The sequence below is a fragment of the Ranitomeya variabilis genome, chromosome 6 (assembly GCF_051348905.1).
Source record: "Ranitomeya variabilis isolate aRanVar5 chromosome 6, aRanVar5.hap1, whole genome shotgun sequence".
Classification (NCBI taxonomy): domain Eukaryota; kingdom Metazoa; phylum Chordata; class Amphibia; order Anura; family Dendrobatidae; genus Ranitomeya; species Ranitomeya variabilis.
In genome coordinates this window covers 500,481,616-500,503,392 of record NC_135237.1, presented here as the reverse complement: position 1 = coordinate 500,503,392, position 21,777 = coordinate 500,481,616, and the positions used below count along the sequence as shown (strand labels likewise).

Below are 21,777 nucleotides of genomic sequence, written 5' to 3'. Positions count from 1 at the left end.
AGGTTCGCTTTAAACACGTAAAACGCTGCTTTATGTGAAAACAAAAATTTAAAAAAAAAATACATTTGGTATCGCCACATCCAAACAAAGCTATAAAATTGTACCACAACCCCAACAATGAACACCTTAAAAATAAAAAACATGCCAAAAATGCAGCTTTTTCATTATACTATCGCACAATATAAATACAATAAAAAGTGATTAAAAAAAGTCACACACAAAAAAAAACAATAATACAAATTATACTATACATATATTTTTAACAATATTATTATATCACTGAATAAGTAATCTCGTCCAGTAAGGAACATGGCGCGTCACGACCCATGCGCCCGGCCGAGTCGGAGACCCCAGCTAGACTATTTAACCTCTTCATTTATCTGCACAGTAGGAGGAGACGTGACTTATTTCCGCCCTTTACTTCCTCACCGCCAGAGGTAACAGAGCAGGAATATTAGGGACAGATAGATCCATCCGTTACGTCAGTAACATGGGGGATCGTGCCAACGCTCTGTTCGTGGATTAGGAAGGACAGCTCTGCAGCACAAAAGGCTGAGCTCCAAGAACGCTACTGTACTGGAAGATATAGAAGCAGTAGAATTTTTTTTTTTCTTTCAGATGTACACTTTAAGAAAATGAAATTCATTAATAAAGAGTCAGCGAACCTTTGTTTTTATTGGTCCCGGCTGAATAACATTAAACCTCAGTCCGTATCTTCCCCATTCAGCAGCAAGAGATCTACAATACAGATAATTATACAAATGATTAATATTTTAATGAAAGAGAATAGGAGAAAGCAGCAATGATGCGGGTACATGGGAATGAAGATGTCGCGCTCCCATACAGTATGTCTGCCCCCATGTATCACTCCCAGTATACAGCATGTCTGCCCCCATGTATCACTCCCAGTATACAGCATGTCTGCCCCCATGTATCACTCCCAGGATACAGCATATCCCTCTTCTGGTCTCCTGATGGCGGCTGGAATAATTCTGCACATTACGTGCAACTAACCCATCCGAAATAATATCTGTTATTGGATGACAGACCGTGTGTAACCTGTTGTGTGGCGGTCCGACTGCTCACATAAGGACATTGCCATAAAGTAAACACACATGAAACCCACTATAACAGTGGAGGACATTGGCCACAGGCATCTTTATAAAAAAGTTTTATTACCAATACATAACTTTAAAAAATGCAGTCTGTCTGCAGGCATTTGCCATGTAATCTGAGAGCAGCACGATGTAGGGGCAGAGCTCCTGATTCTAGCGATAAGTCCCTTACTGGACTGCTTGGTGCAATGTTAATAAAATCCTTGTTTTCTGTGCTGTAGATGTAGCAGTGCTATGAATGCGGAGGCCCACACCACTAATTGGCAACTTCCTGTTTTCGCTGTGCATGACCAGAGAGCTGACAATCAATGGTGGAGGCAGGGGTTACATTAGAATATCTAGACTGCAAACAGTTTCCTTTTAATCTAAATAACTTCATAAATACCATTTTATTTATGAGTGGCTTACTCCTAACAAAGAGGCTGAGAGGAAACCAATAAAGACACTAACATCAGGGAGGGAGGGGAGTCAAGGAAACAGTTTTCATAGCAGGCAAGTTTGGCGGGCCTAAATCCCCTGTATGTGGTCTTTATGCAGTGGACACATGGGATTTTTTTTTATTTTTCACCCAATGACCCAGTGTTATTCTGGCAGACATTGCATATTTGTTTGCACCCATGAGGCTGCTTTTACCAAACAGTTCGGTAATCACCTGTAATCACCACCCTAACAGACCCTACCCAACAACCAAAAGTCTCCAGAATCCAAACCATTCTTGGTGGGAAAATTCCCAGCCAAAACTGCCGAGGAGAAAACAAGGACTTACAAGGGTGACAGAGAATCCCATATGGATCCCTCCCTCTCTGGGATCCTTCCATTCCAGTCATCTGACCGCTGCAGCCAGTCACAGAAATGGTCTTAGTGTGGTATGGAAGATACATGGGTTTTGTTCATATCCAAACACAGCACCACGGTCACATTACTCAGCTTAGCAAGTCTTCCTTTCATCTCAGCAATATATGGGGTCTCCGCACTTGGACCCCGAGCAATCAAAATTTTTGATAATTCAAATATGGATTTTAGAATGTTCCTGTCCTGTTCTTCCGGTCACATTTTGATGCCATGCTATGCTATTAAGCGACAGTTCAGATAGTTCTCTTCTTGGAACACAATATTTCGCAGCAGTAAGGTTTGTGGTGTAATTGACTGATCTTTTTGTATTGTTAAAAATAAATAAATAAAATAAAATCAGCGTTTTTAAACAGTATAAGAACATGAGCGTGGTAAAAATTACATAGTATGAAGTAGGATATTGATCTTCTCCAGGGTAGCACGCATGGCGAATAAGTCTCCTCGCTCTGACATGCCATGCTTGGCCTGTAATTCTTCACAAAAAGAAAGGTTACCCCTTAGATCCCAGTCTTAAGCCTCTCGCCTAGCCAAATCAGATCTCATACCTTGGCACTGATGAGTGGCAATACCCCGAAACACTGACTGCACAGTGAGATTCTGGTTTGGCTTATATCTGAAGTCATAGAGCGAGGCTTACTAATGGCTCGATGCGGAGTTTTAGGATTGCTATTTCCAATAGGAAGCGCTAAAGTTTAAGTCCTCTTCCTCTCTGAAGAGGCAACTTGAATATTTAAAGGGGTTTACCCACAATCAAAAATTCGTTTTTAAATCAACAGGGTTTTGGAATAATAATAATTTCCACAATTGGATGTGTTTAAATAAAATGTTCACAGTACACAGCCGGGGCACATTTATAAGATTATCTCAGCACAGGAACATTATTTTTAAACACATCCAATTGTGGAAATTATTATTATTCCAAGATCTATTGAATAAAAAGAACTTTTCTTTGGGGGAAAACCCCTTTAAAAAAACGTAGTGTGAAGGAGGCCTGAGTGGGCAGGCGCTCCTCACCATCGCACGACACATGCTGCCTGGCACGTCTTTTTTGGAGATCTTATGCATTTAGTTGACGCTTTACATTTAGACGCACTCACGTGCACATTGCTTCCACGCCGGCTTTAGCAGAAGCGCTGGGAACGACAAATCCAGATCCACTCTCTGCATAGATTGTGGTAATAGCCAGAAACGCGGCACCTAGAAAGAAAACAGGACGACATCTAATGAAGTGCTCGTACTGCCATGAAAATGGTGAGTCACACAGGCCAGATGTAACAAAAATCATACTGGAGAGTGGGAGGCTTCAGTCCGCGGGTCACGGTGCCCTAAACTTTTTGGAATACTTATAACTGATAATCTGTTTTCTGATTATTCACGCTTGAGAACATTGATATAAAAAGGCACAAAACAAGAAAACAACAAACAAATCTAGTCACGATACATAATATTTATTTTTCAACAGCCAAAAACAGCTCCGATGCGCGTTATTTACATCTACTGCCAGAAAGTGACCTATTAGGCTTTCAGACATTTTGTTTTTTTTGCTTTTATTAAATGGCAGAAACTTGAGTGGTTCTACTCTACTTTTTACAACCCGAGCTAGTGCTATTGTTGCTTTCTTTTTTTGGGGGGGGAAAGAGCCAATTTCCATGCACTTATCCAATAGAGAATTCCCAAAAGGACTCCATACACATAAGATAAGGGATATAGGATATCTAGCTGGTCGTTCGGGGCCTGATCCCAAGATCGGTGCTCTGGATCCCCTAGCATGAGGGCTCCACAGTGCCATCCTGAATGCTGAACCGCTGCTCTATTCACAGTCTTTAGGACTGACGAAGGCGGCCGAACACTGTACTCTGCTATCTCCGGCAGTGACCTTGACAATGAATGGAGCGGAGATCAAGAACACACACTCTTCTGCTCCATCCAAGATGGGTGCTGCAGAGTTTCACCAACCTCGGGATTGAGTGGGGGTCCAAGAGGTCAGACCCATAACAATCAGCAAGTTATCCCCTATCTTACTGATAGAGGAAATTACTATAATTTTTTTGCCAATAACAAATTTAAGAAAAATTGTGCCCCCCCTCCCACGCACTTGAGCTGAAGATCAACAATATCTAATGGGTTAAATTACTCGGAGAAGTGTCCATGTAATGACAACAGTCCTATATCTTCTTCAGAAGTCCTGCATGGCTTATTGATGACTGCAATGGTCATTTCTATGGTTATAGATGATAGTAATAATGGCTCCGGACTCCCAGTACCAAGCCAAGAAGTCCAGCACCTGATCGATTTGTGAAAACTAGTCAGCATCACAGAAACCGTTCATCTGTCTTCATTTTTCACTTCAAAATCAATTTTATTAAGGAATGTTTTCTAGTAGAGTTTTCAAATATCTTTTCATAAGCTTAAAGGGAACCTGTCACCTCCAAAATGGAAGATGAGCTAATCCCACCAGCATCAGGGGCTTATCTACAGCATTCTGGAATGCTGTAGATAAGCCCCCGATGTATCCTGAAAGATGAGAAAAAGACGTTAGATTATACTCACCCAGGGGTGGTCCCGCTGCGGTCCGGTCTGATAGGAGGACCCGGACCGGACGCCCATCTTCATCAGATGACATCCTCTTCTTGTATTCACGCTGCGGCTCCGGCGCAGGTGTACTTTGTCTGCCCTGTTCAGGGCAGAGCAAAGTACTGCAGTGCGCAGGCACCGGGAAAGGTCAGAGAGGCCCAGCGCCTGCGCACTGCAGTACTTTGCTCTGCCCTCAACAGGACAGACAAAGTACACCTGCACCGGAGCCGCAGTGTGAAGACAAGAAGAGGAGGTCATCTGATGAAGATGGGCATCGCGGTCCCCTTTTATACAATTCTTTGTGCTCAGTGTGGTCCTTTGTTATTGTACTTAAAAACTCTAGTTCAGTATTCAGGAGAGTTCTAATAATGAAAGCTTGTAGAGTCCACATCTTATAGTCCACCTTTCTGTACAGCTGATCTTGAGCTCTATTAGTAGTAAGGGCCCAAATTCCCCAAAAAGGGCCACTTTTATCCTAGTTACAGAAAGGAGCCGCTGACCAGATACCAGCCACTACTTATTACATTCCCCATGGGGCTGCTGGAAAAATCAGCATATGGAATGAATGGAGCAGCAGTGCGCATGCTCCACTAACAGGGACCTATTCTGCTAATTAGTGCATGTCTCAGCAATCAGACCCCATTCCATTCCCCGGTCAAGACGGTATCACCTATAATGTGGAAAAGCGATAAAGTGGTTATTCAGAAAAAACAAGTTAAGCCCACTTTGTTTTGTTTTTTGCTTTTTCTCTTGAATCTTCATGAATCGACCAACAGAGAAGTAGACAAGTTTCTGTAAGTATGTTTGAGAAAGAATCGCCATGAACCTTGCCTTCCCCTAAGGCAGGGGTGTGGAACCTTTATTCTTCTAAGGGCAATTTTATTATTATTATTATACATTTTTATAGCGCCATTTATTCCATGGCGCTTTACATGTGAAAAAGGGGCAAATATAGACAAACACAAACTAAACATGAGCAAAAAACAAGGCACACAGGTACATAATGAGGGAGGACCCTGCCCGCGAGGGCTCAGTCTGCAGGGGATGGGTTTAAGATATTTATACCAACGTTTGGGGAAGCACAAACTTAACTTGAGAATTATCCTGCAATATTTGGTCAATTAATTAACTCACAAGATGGCTGGAATGGCTTAGCTTTCTTGTGGTTGTGATGTTAGGTGGTGGTGATCGTGTTGCAATTGTTTTTCCAGATTTGTGTCAGTCTAGAGCGCAGTCAACTCTTCGTGAGGATAATTTTTGGAAAGTGCTCGCAGCAGAAAACTATTCTAAACACAAATGTATATTACACTGAAATTCTCCTCACAGTGGGAATTTCACTGTTCACATTACAGTTATAGAACTCAAGCAGTAGGAAGTCTACTATATATAAACACACACGAGACCCTGGGGCTGGAGCACGTACATCACACAGGAGACACTTGGGCTGGAGCACGTACATCACACAGGAGACACTTGGGCTGGAGCACATACATCACACAGGAGACACTGGGGCTGGAGCACGTACATCACACAGGAGACACTTGGGCTGGAGCACGTACATCACACAGGAGACACTTGGGCTGGAGCACGTACATCACACAGGAGACACTTGGGCTGGAGCACATACATCACACAGGAGACACTGGGGCTGCAGCACGTACATCACACAGGAGACACTGGGGCTGGAGCACGTACATCACACAGGAGACACTGGGGCTGGAGCACGTACATCACACAGGAGACACTGGGGCTGGAGCACGTACATCACACAGGAGACACTGGGGCTGGAGCACGTACATCACACAGGAGACACTTGGGCTGGAGCACGTACATCACACAGGAGACACTGGGGCTGGAGCACGTACATCACACAGGAGACACTGGGGCTGGAGCACGTACATCACACAGGAGACACTGGGGCTGGAGCACGTACATCACACAGGAGACACTGGGGCTGGAGCACGTACATCACACAGGAGACACTTGGGCTGGAGCACATACATCACACAGGAGACACTGGGGCTGGAGCACGTACATCACACAGGAGACACTGGGGCTGGAGCACGTACATCACACAGGAGACACTGGGGCTGGAGCACGTACATCACACAGGAGACACTGGGGCTGGAGCACGTGCACCACAGGAGACAAGAGGGATGTTGTGATCTTAATCAGTGGGGCGGGCGCATATTGTGCGCCTACTTAATCCACAAATTAGGTCCAGACGCTGGCACTGGCTAGTGTCAGCACATAATCCTACAATGCATGAGCAGCAGCATTCAGTAGTGAACACTGCATACAGTAGGGAAAATACGGTAAGTATTTGATCCCTTGCTGATTTTTGTAAATTTGTTCACTGACAAAGCCATGAACGGTCTATAATTTTAAGGGTAGGTTAATTTTAACATTGAGAGATAGAATATCAAAAATAAAATCCAGAAAATAACATTGTATAAATTTAAACCTTTCAAAATGCTAACAAAATAAAATTACAATTTAAAAATGGTGTTGATGTAAAGCAGACATGAAGGAAATGTCACTTACTAATGTTTTGTGTGATATGACCATATGGATTAAAGGAATAATCATTCAAAGTTCAAAAATTGCTTATTTAACATTTTTCTAAAATTTCTGATTTTTTGTAAATAAATGCAAAACGTATCAACCTAATATACCATTATTATAAAGTAGTATGCGTCACAAAAAAAATAATCTCAAAATCAATAGGATATGTTGAAGTTATTACTACATAAAGTGACACTGGTCAGATTTAAAAAAAAAAAAAAAAAAAAATGGCCTGGTCACTAAGGGGTTAGGATGGCACGGTACAAGAGGTGGCAGTGCCAGAATTACCTGTCATTTATAAGTCCTGCGCCGAAGAGGTAAACAAGATGGGCATATTTGTATTCTGTATCCAGTGTAGCGTTAAATTATTAATGGCTTAATAATAAAAGGAAAAGTTATCAAAACAATTCTAATTAAACCATTACTGCCTAAAGGACATCCATACAAAATTTAATACCGCTGTGGAAACGGGAAATCTGACTCAGCTAATCAAATTTTATAGTGGGGAATGATGCTTCAATCGGAGCACAATAAATTGAGTCATGAACTATGTACACATTCACCAGGCACGCCTGGGGGCATCACCGGGACTAAAATGAGTTTCCGATCGTATACAAGAGATTTTTCACATCGGCTCCACGTTTTGATTTATCAGCTGTTTGAGCCAAACACTAAAAACTACTTCAAAACACTTCCCAACAAAGTTTTATACAGCAGACATACAAACGAACGGCACGTCCATCAGCGAGCTGAAAACGCAACAGACAGGTTCACTTAAATGGTTAAAACTCATTAAAATCACACCCTAAAGCTGCATCTACACATTGCACAACTCATAGATCTGAAATAAAAAAAACCCTCGATTCTCATCTCCTTGCAGTCTAATCTTGGGTCTTGGACTAAAAAGAAAAAAAATATATATACGTATGCAGAAAAAAAATGTGAATAGTTGTGCACACTATAACTAGGTTTGCTTCACAATAAAAAAACAAACCTAAACAAAATAAATTAATTAAATTCCAAGTTATGAGGTAGTAAAATGCGAAAAATGTCAAGGGGTGTGAATACTTCTGCAAGCCACTGTACAGTGCCCATGGCCTCTCCACCCAGAGAGCTTAGCGGTTCTGCAGATACAAGAGCACCAGCTGCTGAGCTCAGTGATTGGCTGCAGCAGTAACGTGTGCTACAGTCGGAAAGCCATCGCTGTAGCCTAACGAGAGGTCGGAGCAGCGCTTAGTGTTATCTGCCATTTTTATCTTACATGACTGCATTCATTTTGGAAGCACTTTGATAAAAATGGAAAACAACTTTCCCATTAAAAAGTTTTGGAGAACTACCTTAAAAGGGGTTGTCTGCTGGGATAGGTCTGCCCAGAAACAAACAAAAAAAAATTATGAAATGACCGTCAGAAACTAGCTGTGATCAGCGGGGAAACAAGCTAGAAAGGGCTCGTTTCCCCTGCAGCAGTTGTACCACATGGTACCTTAAAGGGACAGTCCAAAATGTACATATTGGTGAACTATCGTGAGCATAAGGCATCAGTATCAAATTGGTGGAGGTACGGCACCCGGCACCCCTACTGACCAGCTGCTATCAGATCCAGCGATTTCCAAATATAAGCAACGTACGGGGTAAAATGCAGCAGCTGAATACATGGTGTATTGGCTGCTGCAGGATTCGTGCCCTCATCTACCATTCTAGTGGAAGTGAATAACAGCAGGATCTGCTAAACAATATGATGGGCTGGGGCGTTCTGCCCAGTACATGGCTTCTAGACGTCCGCTGCCAGAGCATAACATGTGTGGGCACGATGGGTGTCTGACCACGACCACTCTGAAATTCATGACCTACTATAAGCAAAACAAAAAATTATGAAGAGTGGGAATAAAAAAGTGCAATACTGTAATTTTTAAAGAATTTGTTGCAGAAATTGTGCGGATTTGTTGCAGATTTCACCCACTGCATTGAGAACCCAAAGTATAAATGGACACAGCCGATTCTGTAACCTGTAATCCACAGAGCTGGTACTGTGAGACGCTGTGGATTTTGTGGAACGCCCACTAGGTACCTAGAGAGTTTTTGCACTCGCTCTGCATTTAAAATCTAGTAATGCAACTGAAAAAGTTTCCTAAACCGGAAAACCCATTCAAGAGTCAACTTTCGGACCACTTTCAATCAGTAACTTTTGGGCTACCTAGGATTAAAAAAATTAAAAAACATTTTTTTGAAAAGTATGAAAGAAATCCCTGTCCAAGGTACAGCGTTCTATCCCTAGACAGGAGGGCTGCGGTGATGGATGTAACGTACAGGACGCGGCTCCTTTCCCCTCATCTCTCGGTTATAACAGGAGATGCTCTGAGCAGATTACGACCAGATCTTCGCACCGTAATCCGATTGCCCTTTTACAGGATTTGTTGATTTCCGTACAGCTCCTGAATACGGCATCTGTCACCCAAGACTTTAATCACTGAATTGCCCGGTGCCGGCTGGCATTTTCTCCATATATCTGTGTTTATTCACATCTGATTTGATCAATTCCTGTAACATGGATCTATACGGAGAGGCGGCTCTGTTACCCAGAACTATTCATTCATCTTCAGTACAATTCTTCGTGCTGGTAAGGATTTCATTACGGCCGGTGAGCTGCAGAGAAAGTTATCGAATCAACGCGTTTCCTGGCGGAAAAGTTATGAATCTTCTCGTGGTTATTGCATTGTCATCTAAAATAAATGATCGGGATTTAAGGACCCGGATACATTATGTTGTAGCAGATATTTGCTGAAAAGTCAATCTTGTGTGGGTCCATGAGCAGATTAGATTGTAAGCCCACAGGAAGGGATAATTGCAGCACACCGGGGTGTCAGCACTGACACAACATCTGCCACAAATAACTACAATTTCAACGTGTTCTGGGCTCTGAAAAGTTAAATCACTATTTAAAAATCAGGCTTTATGCCAAATCATCATCATTATTATTATTATATTTTTAATGTGATTATATGTTTGTTTGTTTTTTCAATTTTCCATATCACCAACTATAGTTAATGGGGGAAAAAAAAAAAAATACAAAAACAAAAGCACACTTGCAATTCTCAGATGCCAAACTTACACTCCCTGTCCTTTTAGGAAGTATTTTCAGCAGTCTCATTATCACAGGCAGGATTACAATGACATTTAACAACTGAATATACATAAGTATTCTCACATCAGGCTCTTATGTGATGAGAGCAAGTTCAGATTAGAAGCGCCGAAGGCTTTTTTTTTTCTTTTCTTTTGTATAAAAAAAAGAAAAAAAAAAAAAAAAAAAAGAAGAAGAACAGGACATTTAACACAACCCCCCCCCCCCCCAAAAAAAAAACCACAAGACAAAAAACACACAAGACAGAATTGGCTTTGCCACCAAAATTCAACCAGCTCCTTTGACGTAAAATTAAGAAAGTTACGTGCATCAGCAAATGGAGACACAAACCAATTAGGCAGTAAAATATTGAAAACAACGTTATAAGTTGGGTATTGCCATAATCATACTGACCTGGAGAATCAGGTTGTCAGGTCATTTTTACCAAACAATATTGCAAAAAAAATAAAATCCAAGAAATAACGGAGGCTTTGTCTTTTTTTATTTTTGCCATAAAAGCAAGCCTTAATAATACAGCTATGTCCGTGGAAAAATAAAAGGGGAGTAAAAATAGCGAATGCGCCAAAAAGTAAAATGTCCTGGTGCTTAAGGGATGAACGATAAAGCCCCTAATAGCACGTCTTTCAGCAGGAGGATGGTTTCCATTCCATAGAAAACACATCAATCCAGAGGCTGCAGTCCGGTCTGTGCGCGCTCCGATGCCTTCACATTGTCTTACAGATATAAAGTGTTAATTTAACAAAATATTAACTCTTGCCTCAAGACTCCACATATGCCCCCCAACTATCCTATCTAACTAGATTACACGGTCTCCTTGGCTCCTCACCACTATCTGTAGTTACCGTAAGTGGTTTTTCCTGACGCCCAGGGGCATTCCCATCTCCAAGATCTTATCCCAATATGTAGTAGGTGCAAGAATAATAAATAATATTAGCAAATACCTCCAATTAGAAATGTAGTGTAGTTTTTCTGATTTGCTGTCACTTTCCTCATAGGCAGGCATTGCAGGACCTCAGATATCCATGGTCACGACCACTGATAAGGCAAATCAGTAAAATATACTACATGTCACTATATCAGTGGTCGTAACCATGGATACCTAAGGTCCTGCAATGCCTGTACAGGAGGAAAGAGACAGCGAATCAGAAAAACTACACTACATATCACTATGACTTTTTCCTCATGTGCACGCATTGCAGGACCTTAGATACCGGTACATTGTAAAAAGGAGATTTAAATCATGACAAATGTTTTATATCTTATTTTTTACAATGTGTCTGGCACCCAATCCCATACTGTTCCCTCGCCCCCTTACATCCTGGTTCCTTCACTTTTTTTATGCCACTTTGTGCTGATTGTACTTGAAAAAATATAGCATTCGGAGCAAAACTATGCACATTTTGGCAATTTTTTTTTATATCTATACATCAGATCCAGTCCAATTATTGCGATACTCAGTCTCATTATACACAAAGGAGCATCGACTGCGACTAACGATTTGTCTGTCATCTAAACAACTACTGGAGGCAGCGAGCCTATTAGGCTGGGTTCACACTGCGTCTGTGGCGTCCGTTAGACGGACTATGTTACACCGTGGCATAATGCGGTGTATCGCAGTCCGTTAACGCCGCCATTATGTGCTATGTCGGACATGTCGGATTATGTCCTATGAGTCCGTCACTCAACGATGGCACATCGCTAGCGCACGCCCATTGTGGGCGTATGCTAGCGATGTGCCGTCATTGAGTGACGGACCCTGGGATGCGGGCTGCAGCGTTTCTGGGTCCGTCACCGCTAGCGCAGATAGAGCACCTGCTAGCTCTATCTGCGCCAGCGTGATGACACATCGGCACTTGCGTTAACAGCAGCCCGTTCAACACATGCGTTAACGGGCTGCTGTTAACGCAATGTGAACATGGCCTTAGCCTGTGTCTGACCCATAATATATAAAATTATATAGTTTTTCTTGATTTGTACCAGTGAAAAAATAAAACCTAAGAGTGTAGTTACTATCTGAAGCTTACTACACTCTGTAGAGCCCTACTTATATATATTTTGCATTACTTTTATCCTAGAATTGATGTGAAATATTTTACACCCATTTAATTTTTGACCAGCAAGAAGGAAAAATAAATAAAATAAATTAATAATTTCCCAGAGCGCTGGCAATGTTTTGGCAGCAATATGACATCTGCAATATACAGCTAAGAGCACATGATAACATGTTGGGGCTAAAACTGCGGAGATCTAACAGCAGGTAAAGGTCAAGTCAAATCAAGGTCGATATGCGGCTTACCTTTTCCTGCTTTAATTAGCTCTTTCCCAACCTCAAGCGTTACGTAAGCTGTGCCATTAAGAACGATGTCTGTGATGGTTCTCCAGGCATTGGCAGAAAGTCTTTCGGAAGGAGAAATGAAGTTCCCGGCCGCATTGTTTATCACCACCTAATAAGAGAGAACATAAAGTAGAACCTCAGATAAAATAAAGTCTAAACCAAACTTCAAATTAAAAAGAATCTCATTAGTTCTGCTTCAACGAATGAAGTGTAGAATAAAAAGCGGCAAATGCTGTGGTTAGCAATGTATTCCCAGCATCAATGCAAGTGATCTGTGCAGTAATAATCTGGGTAATAAAAGGAGAAGCTTCATTTTCCAATCAAAAATCCTTTCGGGTATTCTACTCTTACGCATCCTTTGAACAGTGATATTTTAACGCTTTTTAACATTTTAGTTCTTCATTGCACTTGATTTTTTATGTGCCCCAGGGAATTTACTGGACCATATTTTCAGCTCAACAGTTAGGAACAAGCTCATTTAGTATAGTTATATAGTCCATTTCTTACATTCATATAACAGAACATTTCAGATAAGTAATAAATGATTAAAAAAAAAAAAGGAGATTTGTGTGTACTCACCGTAAAATCTCTTTCTCTTAGCCTCTAATTGGGGGACACAGGACCATTGGTGTTATGCTGCTGTCCACTAGGAGGCGCCGCTATGCATAATCTGAAAAAGATTAACTGTGGCTCCTCCTCTGCAGTATACACCCCTGGACGGCGTCAGCCTTCTCCAGTTTTGTGCAAAAGCAGTAGGAGGAACATAACATGAATTAACATAGACATGCCTATAAGAAGGCCACTATGTACGAGCTCAAAGAACAATATAAGAACTCAACAGTAACAGCCGCCCGAAAAGGGCAACAGGGTGGGAGCTGTGTCCCCCAATTAGAGGCTAAGAGAAAGATTTTACGGTGAGTACACAAAAATCTCCTTTACTCTGTTGCCTCATTGGGGGACACAGGACCATGGGACGTTCTAAAGCAGTCCCTGGGTGGGAAGCAATGGACGAATATTCTGCAGACAGGCCCCTATACTTAGGGCACCGCCGCCTGCAGAACACATCTACCCAGGCTCGCGTCCGCTGAGGACTGGGTATGAACCCTGTAGTGTCTAGTAAACGTGTGTAGGCTAGTCCAAGTGGCCGCCTTACACACTTGTGCCGAAGCCTGGTGCCGAATGGCCCAGGAGGCCCCTACCATCCGCGTAGAATATGCCGTAATACCGGCTGGAAGGAGAATTCTTAAGGCGGTAGGCCTCTTGTATGGTGGATTTGATCCACCTGGCAAGGGTAGCTTTGGAAGCTGGCAGACCCTTGTGGCCGCCTTCCGGAAGGAGGAAAAGAGAATCAGACCTCCGGAAGGACGCAGTCCTAGACACGTATATACGCAATGCCCTGACGAGGTCAAGACTATGGAGAGCCTTCTCCACTCTATGAACCGGAACCGGACAAAGGGATGGTAGTGAAATTTCCTCATTGAGGTGGAAGTTGGACACAACCTTCGGAAGGAAGGATGGGACTGTACGAAGAACTACCTTGTCCTGGTGAAAAGCCAGGAAGGGCCGTCTGCAGGAGTGTGCTGTCAGTTCAGACACCCTGCGTAGCGAGGTGATTGCCACCAGGAAAACCACCTTCTGGGAGAGAAGGCGGAGCGGGACCTCCTTAAGGGGTTCGAAGGGTGGTTCCTGCAATGCTGTCAGGACCAGGTTGAGGTCCCAAGTTTCTAGTGGTCGTCTGTAGGGGAGAACCAATCGGGAAACCCCCTGAAGGAAAGTCCTTACTTGCGGCTTGGTAGCAATGCGCCTTTGAAAAAGCACTGAGAGGGCTGACACCTGGCTCAGACCCGATTGGAGAAACCCAAGTACTTTGGGTAGGGAATAAGGGAGTGGGGTGCAGCCACAAGATTCGCACCATGTAAAGAAAGCTTTCCAGGTACGGTAATAAATCTTGGCAGAGGCTGGCTTCCGTGCCCTGATCATGGTTCCAATGACGTCCAGCGAGAGCACTGCCTGGGTTAGAACCCAGGTCTCAAGGGCCATGCCGTCAAATTGAGAGCCCCTGAGTTCTGGTGGTAGAACGGGCCTTGCGATAGAAGATCGTGGCGTCTGCTGTACTATGACTCCTGCTTGAAAAAGCGAGGAGACCGCTTGGTGGTAGGCAAGAGCCTTGGCTGGCGGTTTTGGGGGGACAGAGAGGAAGAGTCGGTCCAGTGAAAGAGCAAGAGTCGGCAGCCTACTGGTGTGGTGTCTTCCGGAGTCCGTGAGTCATGATGAGGAGAAAGTCTGAGATTTTCCTCCTCTGGGCTTAGGCTGGCCTGCTTTTGATTGCCAGGTCTTGTCCGACCTTTGCGTCGATCGTGAGTTGTCCCTGCATGGGGAACGGTTACGATTTTGTGCTGGACACGAGACGGACCAGCCCGAGGAATTCCGAAAGGATCGGAATCGAGTTTGGTTACGCTTCTTGTAAGTGCGTTTAGGTCCGAGTTGGGGAAGAGAAGTACTCTTACCCCCGGTAGCGTTGGATATCATAGTGTCCAACTGTTCACCGAAAAGTCTCCCACTGAGGTAGGGGAGGTGCGTGAGGGACTTCTTTGAGGCTGCGTCTGCCTTCCATTCCCGCAGCCAGAGGATACGTCGAATTATGATGGCGTTTGATGCTATCCCCGCTACTCCCCTTGCTGAATCCAGAGCTGCATGAAGCATGTAGTCTGCTACGACTGCTATTTGAACTGCTTGGTCCGACAGCTCAGGAGCGGATGCTTGGAGAGCTTGTAAATTTTTTGCCCAGGCCAGAATGGCCTTGGCAGCCCAAACTGAGGCGAACGCGGGAGCTAGGGATGCCCCTGCTGCCTCGAAAATTGAACGAGCCATGCGTTCTACCTGCCGGTCTGCTGCGTCCCTGAGGGTTGAGCTATCTGGCAGTGAAAGGAGGGTCTGTGCTGCTAGCCTAGAGACTGGGGGGTCCACTTCGGGTGGGTCTGTCCATTCCTTGGTGTCCTTCTTTGGGAAGGGGTACCTCGCCTCAAGATATTTGCGATTAGCAAATTTTTTCTCAGGTTGTGAGAGCTGCTTTTTAAGGATTGCCTTAAACTTTGGATGGTTAGAGAAAACCTTAGGCGGCTTCAGAGGTCCTTCAAAAGGAAATCTTATGTTCTGGGGCCTCTGGTGGCAGATCAGAAATGTCCAGCACCCGATGGATGGAAGAGATTATGTCCTCAACTAGAGCTGTATTGCTAGGGGGGATTGGGATCAGGGACCCCTCTGTTTCCCTGTCTGAGTCAGAGTCGCAGATGCCTTCCGAATCCTGTGTATCACTGAGGCGTCCCCTGCTGAGTGAGCCGGGGAGGAGGCCTTCTCTGGTTGGGGATTACGGAGATCTGCATTGTCTGTCCCTGGAATGGGACAGTCTAGATGACCTGGAGCTACGGTGTCTCTCCCTAGAGGGGGATGACCGTGTGCTATGGGATGACGGAGATGGACTGTGGGTCCGCTTGCGTCCTGACCTAGACGTGGATGTGCCAGGATCATCTTGTTCCTGAGTCAAGCTCTCCTTTTGCTGGGTAACGGTCATAGCAGAGGCATGACCATGCAGAGCCTGAAGCAATGTGGAGGTTAGGTTATCTATAGACTGCGTCATAGATTGCGATATCTGAGTAGCCCATTCCGGCGTGGCATTAGACACCGAGGCATTGGCAGGGGCTTCTTGGGGCTCTGACACATTAGATTGTATACAGTTCTGACAATGCGGGTACGTGCTGCCACTGGGGAGAGCGGTCCCGCAGGCTGTGCAGAATGCATAATAGCAGTTCTGCCTGGTTCTCTTGGACCTTGAGCCCGGCATAGTGCACAGAGTGCAGAAGGGCTAGCTATATAGAGAACCCTATAGTGATTGCAGAGAAGCCTATAGGGGAGCCTTATAGGGAATATGGATTCACAGCTGAGTAAGAAACCCAGCTGTGATCTTACCCCACCAGTGTGCCCCTAGGTCCAGCGCCGAAGATCCACAGTCCTGTGCCCCCCGAAGACTGGCTGCCTGGTCCTGCAGACCGGGAGATGCAGGGTTAATCTGCAGCAGAAAATGGCTGCGGAGAAGGAGAGGAAGGGGGAGAAGGGGGCAGAGAGATGGAAAAAGGCGGCAGAACTGTGTAAAAACGCGCCCTTTCCGTCTCGATCCGCCCCCTCTATGACACTGTAGAGTGTCATATTTGTCATCCGGGGGGCGGGCCGGGGGGCGGAGAGGAGGCGGCGGCTACGGCTAGGCCGAAGCCGGGGCCTAAATTAGATGCCTGAGGCCCAGAAGGGCTCCAGGCCGGCGCAAAAGTCCGGGAGGGGGGTCGGATCTGAACCGGACCCCCCTGGATTTAAAGTCAGGATGGCGGTGTGGCTATAAGTGGAAGCGGGAGCCCGGTGTGGGGTCCCCCCGAGGCAGTATATAGCTGGTGCTGCCGCAAAGACAGGGACGCAGGGAGCCCTGTGTCTGTATTGTGCCATGCCTGCCTGCACTCCCCCCGGCCCCAACAGGAGCCCGCAGCTGAGCTGGGGTCCCTGGATGCAGGCGCAGTGTGCTGGCCCATTGCTGGGAGCTGCAGAGTGCTGCCTGTACAGGCCCTACCTGAGGCGTCTCAACCTAATGCCCCCAGAGGGGGATTAGAGAGGGTGCTGTGTGACCATCAGGGGGCTTTATCCTCGCCTCGACCTCAACCCATAAACCAAAAGGAATTGGGGAAGGAGGGGGGGTCTCGACTTCGAACCAGCACTGGGACTGGGGAAGGAGCGACATGGGGAATAGCCATCTCGACTTCAACCGGGCACCCCATAATAGGGGGCCGAGGAAGGAGCCATGCCGGGAGTCTCACAGGAGACCCTCTTTTCTTCATATGTAATCCCGTCGGAAAAAACGGAGTAAAGAAAAAAAACTTTTTAGGTGTGCCTCCTATGAGACACTAAGCAAAAACTGGAGAAGGCTGACGCCGTCCAGGGGTGTATACTGCAGAGGAGGAGCCACAGTTAATCTTTTTCAGATTATGCAGTGTCGCCTCCTAGTGGACAGCAGCATAACACCCATGGTCCTGTGTCCCCCAATGAGGCGACAGAGTAAAAGACACCTCCATCAAACACATAGCAAACTTCCTCTTGTTGAAAATATTAGAGATGGGAGAATCTCAGATGACCCGATTTTATGTTGGAAGGAAAACCGTCTCTTTTCCTTACAAATAAGTGTTTAAAGTGAAAATGGAGACACAGACGGTTGTGTCATACAGCGAGAGGCCTGACTCTTCTGGATAAAAGGGATTGATTCTCTTTACGATCAATATTAAGTAGTGTTTGGAGTAGTCACAATCTCGTATGCTATAATGAAATGTGCCTACAATGAGTTTAAAGATCCCAGTGGGTGGACGGGCTTCTTAATTCTAATAACCTGCGGAAAAGCCTGGGGGAATCTCCACTAGGTTGTCTGCCCGATATAGTCCACTGTGTGTTGTGACCCATTTACGGAACTTAATGACATTTCTACAAAGCTGCACCTTGTCACAACAATTAGAAGCACTGCTATACCTGTCACTGTATTTTATAAATCACACATCACAGAATGGATGCTACTTATGTAAAGTGCCATTAATTCCACACACATCACTGTCCCCATTGGGGCTCACAATCTAGATTCCCCATCAGTAGGTCTTTGGAGTGTGGGAGGAATCCGGAGAACCCGGAGGAAATCCACGCAAACACGGGAAGAACATACAAATTCCTTGCAGATGTCATTAGATTTGATCACAGGATCCCAATGCTGCAAAGAAACAGTGCTAACCACTGAGCCACCGAGCTGTCTGCTACTAGATGGACTACTAGGCACATTTTAGCATTGGGAATATGGCTTTAATGAGCAGGGCTTAGATCACCAAACCATCCTAGGTCAGCAGTCCATGAATTACACCGTACTATGACTAATGGCTTAATGTCTGAGAAGGGCAATCTTACCAATTAGATCTTACTGTGACTTCAATTAAAATTCAAGGCAGTAACCCCCCCCCCCCCCACAAAAAAAAGAAATTATTCAGTCATTTAAAAATTTTTCTCAATTCAAGCTAACATCTCGAAAACATTATTCCCCTTCAAAATACTGTCCATTAGGTGATATGCACTTGTCCCGTTTACTTATTTTTAATGTTCGGAACTTTTATATTTTTCTGAACTAATTCTGTTAAACGCCTCCAGGTATTTTTTCTTAACCTCGTCTCACATCCTAAAAACACTTTCCTTTCCCTTTAGGTTTTTCTGCATTCAACTGAACACCACACCTGCAGCGCTTTGTTAAACGATCATTCCGGATTTTAGGAAAGCTGGGTAGAAGCCCTTTTGGATCCTTTGTTGTAGTGACTACTAGATGTCCACTTCCTTTCACCACAATATCATTTCATGGGGATTTATCATGTACTGGATGGCCCAGAAGTGTACAATTTGCAGATTAGTGAAAATTGTCCCGGTGAACAAAAGACAGAAGTACTGTACTATGATATTCCTACCTTGAAGGGATTCTAGAGCATCAACGCTATTCTCCATTCCTAGAATACGGCCTTTACACAACGTCACAGGGCAGGTGCTGCACAATCATCATGTAAATCTCACATTTGCAAAGAAAATATAGAGAGTTATTTTTCCCTGTTTCGGTGATTGGAGCCACAACAATAGTTAATGAGCAGAATGAGACAGGAAAAGTTCTCTCAACTATTCTGCATAGTTTCAATTTACAAAAAAAGTTGCACTCTGTAGTGCTAAAGCATGTCAATGTGAAATATTAAATAGCAACAATACTGCTTCTGAATACTAGGAAAAAATTAGATGCTTTGCACATAATTTCGCCAATTCATGCCTGCCTATCAACCAACGTCAAGGTGGTCTCAAAACTGATGGGTCCCTACATATCTAATATCAATTCCTCTCTCAGGCTGAAATCTGAATTCCTGGGTGAATGTGCATACCTCCCTCAGTAAAGCCTGTATTTATGGGTAGGTAGGGTCCTGATGCAATTAAAACCACCACATATTGAAGGGCGGAGTGATCAGTCAGAGAGCCAACATACAAATAACAAAAAACTGACTGGCACATCCAAGATGGTGTAAATAGGTGCATACTAGGAGCAGCCACCTCCACATACAATATACAAAAAGAGGTGAACTCTCTGACTGATCACTCCGCCTTTCAACATGTGGTGATTTTAATTGCAGCAGGATCCTACCTACCCATAAATGCAGGCATTGCTGAGAGAGGTGTCCACATTCACCCAGGAATTCAGACTTTAGCTTAAGAGAGGTATTCATATTAGATATGTAGGGACCCATCAGTTTTGAGACCACCTTGACGTTGGTTGATGGGCAGGCTTGAATTGGTAACATTATGTACAGTATCTCATTTTTTCCTAGTCATATTTCATATATTTCACAATGACATGCTTTAGCACGATAGAGTGCAACTTTTTTTTGTATATTGTATATGGAGGTGGCTACTCCTAGTATGCACCTATTCACACTAGCTTGGATAAGTTTTTCTCACGGTGCTAACGGGGATGTCACAGAGGTCACCGCAGTTCAGCCCGGCTGGGAAAGGAGCCTCAGGGACCGTAGGTAACCTCGAGAATGTCACCTCCAGTCACTGAGGCTGCAATCGCATTAGTTTTTCCCCCCTAGGCATGGATTATGGCATGGAACAGAACAACAGACAGGTATGGTATATTGTGGTTTTATTATTTTTGGTTTATTACAGGAGATCAAGGGCTTCGGTGGAATTACGCAAGGTTGTAAGTATGGTTTAAATAAGATTATTAAAGGAGTCTGTGTCTTTCTTTCAATTAAAGGACTTTATTCTTGCTGGGTCTTTATTTACCATATACAGTGGGTACGGTGAGTATTCAGACCCCTTTAAATTTTTCATTCTTTGTTTCATTGCAGGCATTTGGTAAATTCAAAAAAGTTAATTTTTTTATCATTAATGTACACTCTGCACTCCATCTTGGTTGAAAAAAGACAGAAATGTAGAAATGTTTGCAAATTTATTAAAAAAGAAAAATTGAAATATCACATGGTCATAAGTCTTCAGACCCTTTCCTCAGTATTGAGTAGAAGCACTTTTTGAGCTAGTACAGCCATGAGTCTTCTTGGGAATGATGCAACAAGTTTTTCACACCTGGATTTGGGGATCTTCTGCCAATCTTCCTTGCAGATCCTCTCCAGTTCCGTCTGGTTGGATGGTAAACGTTGGTTGACAGCCATTTTCAGGTCTCTCCAGAGATGCTCAATTGGGTTTAGGTCAGGGCTCTGGCTGGGCCAGTCAAGAATGGTCATAGAGATGTTCTGAAGCCACTCCTTTGTTATTTTAGCTGTGTGCTTAAGGTCATTGTCTTGTTGGAATGTGAACCTTCGGCCAAGTCTGAGGTCCAGAGCACTCTGGAAGAGGTTTTCATCCAGGATATCTCTGTACTTGGCCGCATTCATGTTTCCTTCAATGGCAACCAGCCGTCCTGTCCCTGCAGCTGAGAAACACCCCCATAGCATGATACTGCCACCACCATGTTTCACTGTTGGGATTGTGTTTCGCAGGTGATGAGCAGTGCCTAATTTTCTTTACACATACCGCTTAGATTTATCTCCAAAAAGGTCTATGTTCGTCTCATCAGACCAGAGAATCTTATTTCTCATAGTCTGGGCTGGGAGTCCTTCATGTGTTTTTTAGCAAACTCTATGCAGCTTTCATATGTCTTGCACTGAGGAGAGGCTTCTGTCGGGACACTCTACCTGTCTACCACAACGGATTGACTGGTGGAGGGCTGCAGTGATAGTTGACTTTGTGGAACTTTCTCCCATCTCCCTACTGCATCTCTGGAGCTCAGCCACAGTGATCTTGGGGTTCTTCTTCTACTCTCTCACCAAGGCTCTTCTCCCATGATTGCTCAGTTTGGCTGGACGGCCAGGTCTAGGAAGCCTTCTGGTGGTCCCAAACTTCTTCCATTTAAGGATTATGGAGGTCACTGTGCTCTTAGGAACCTTGAGTACTGCAGAAAATCTGTTGTGACCTTGGCCAGATCTGTGCCTTGACACAATTCTGTCTCTGAGCTCCTTGGCCAGTTCCTTTGACCTCATGATTCTCTTTTGATCTAACATGCACTGTGAGGTCTTATATAGACAGGTGTGTGCCTTTCCAAA

The 21,777-nt window shown here is 44.3% G+C and overlaps 1 protein-coding gene across 1 annotated transcript in view; it reads right to left on the bottom strand.

Annotated features, from left to right (window-relative positions):
- Window positions 1-21,777, bottom strand: part of DECR1 (2,4-dienoyl-CoA reductase 1) — a 49,115-nt gene that overhangs the window by 3,424 nt on the left and 23,914 nt on the right. The window contains exons 5-7 of the mRNA XM_077270805.1: window positions 12,542-12,689; window positions 3,065-3,164; window positions 666-738 (exon numbers count right to left, since the gene is read on the bottom strand). Of these exons, the coding sequence (XP_077126920.1) occupies window positions 666-738; window positions 3,065-3,164; window positions 12,542-12,689 (321 nt within the window). The remainder of the gene's footprint in view (window positions 1-665; window positions 739-3,064; window positions 3,165-12,541; window positions 12,690-21,777) is intronic.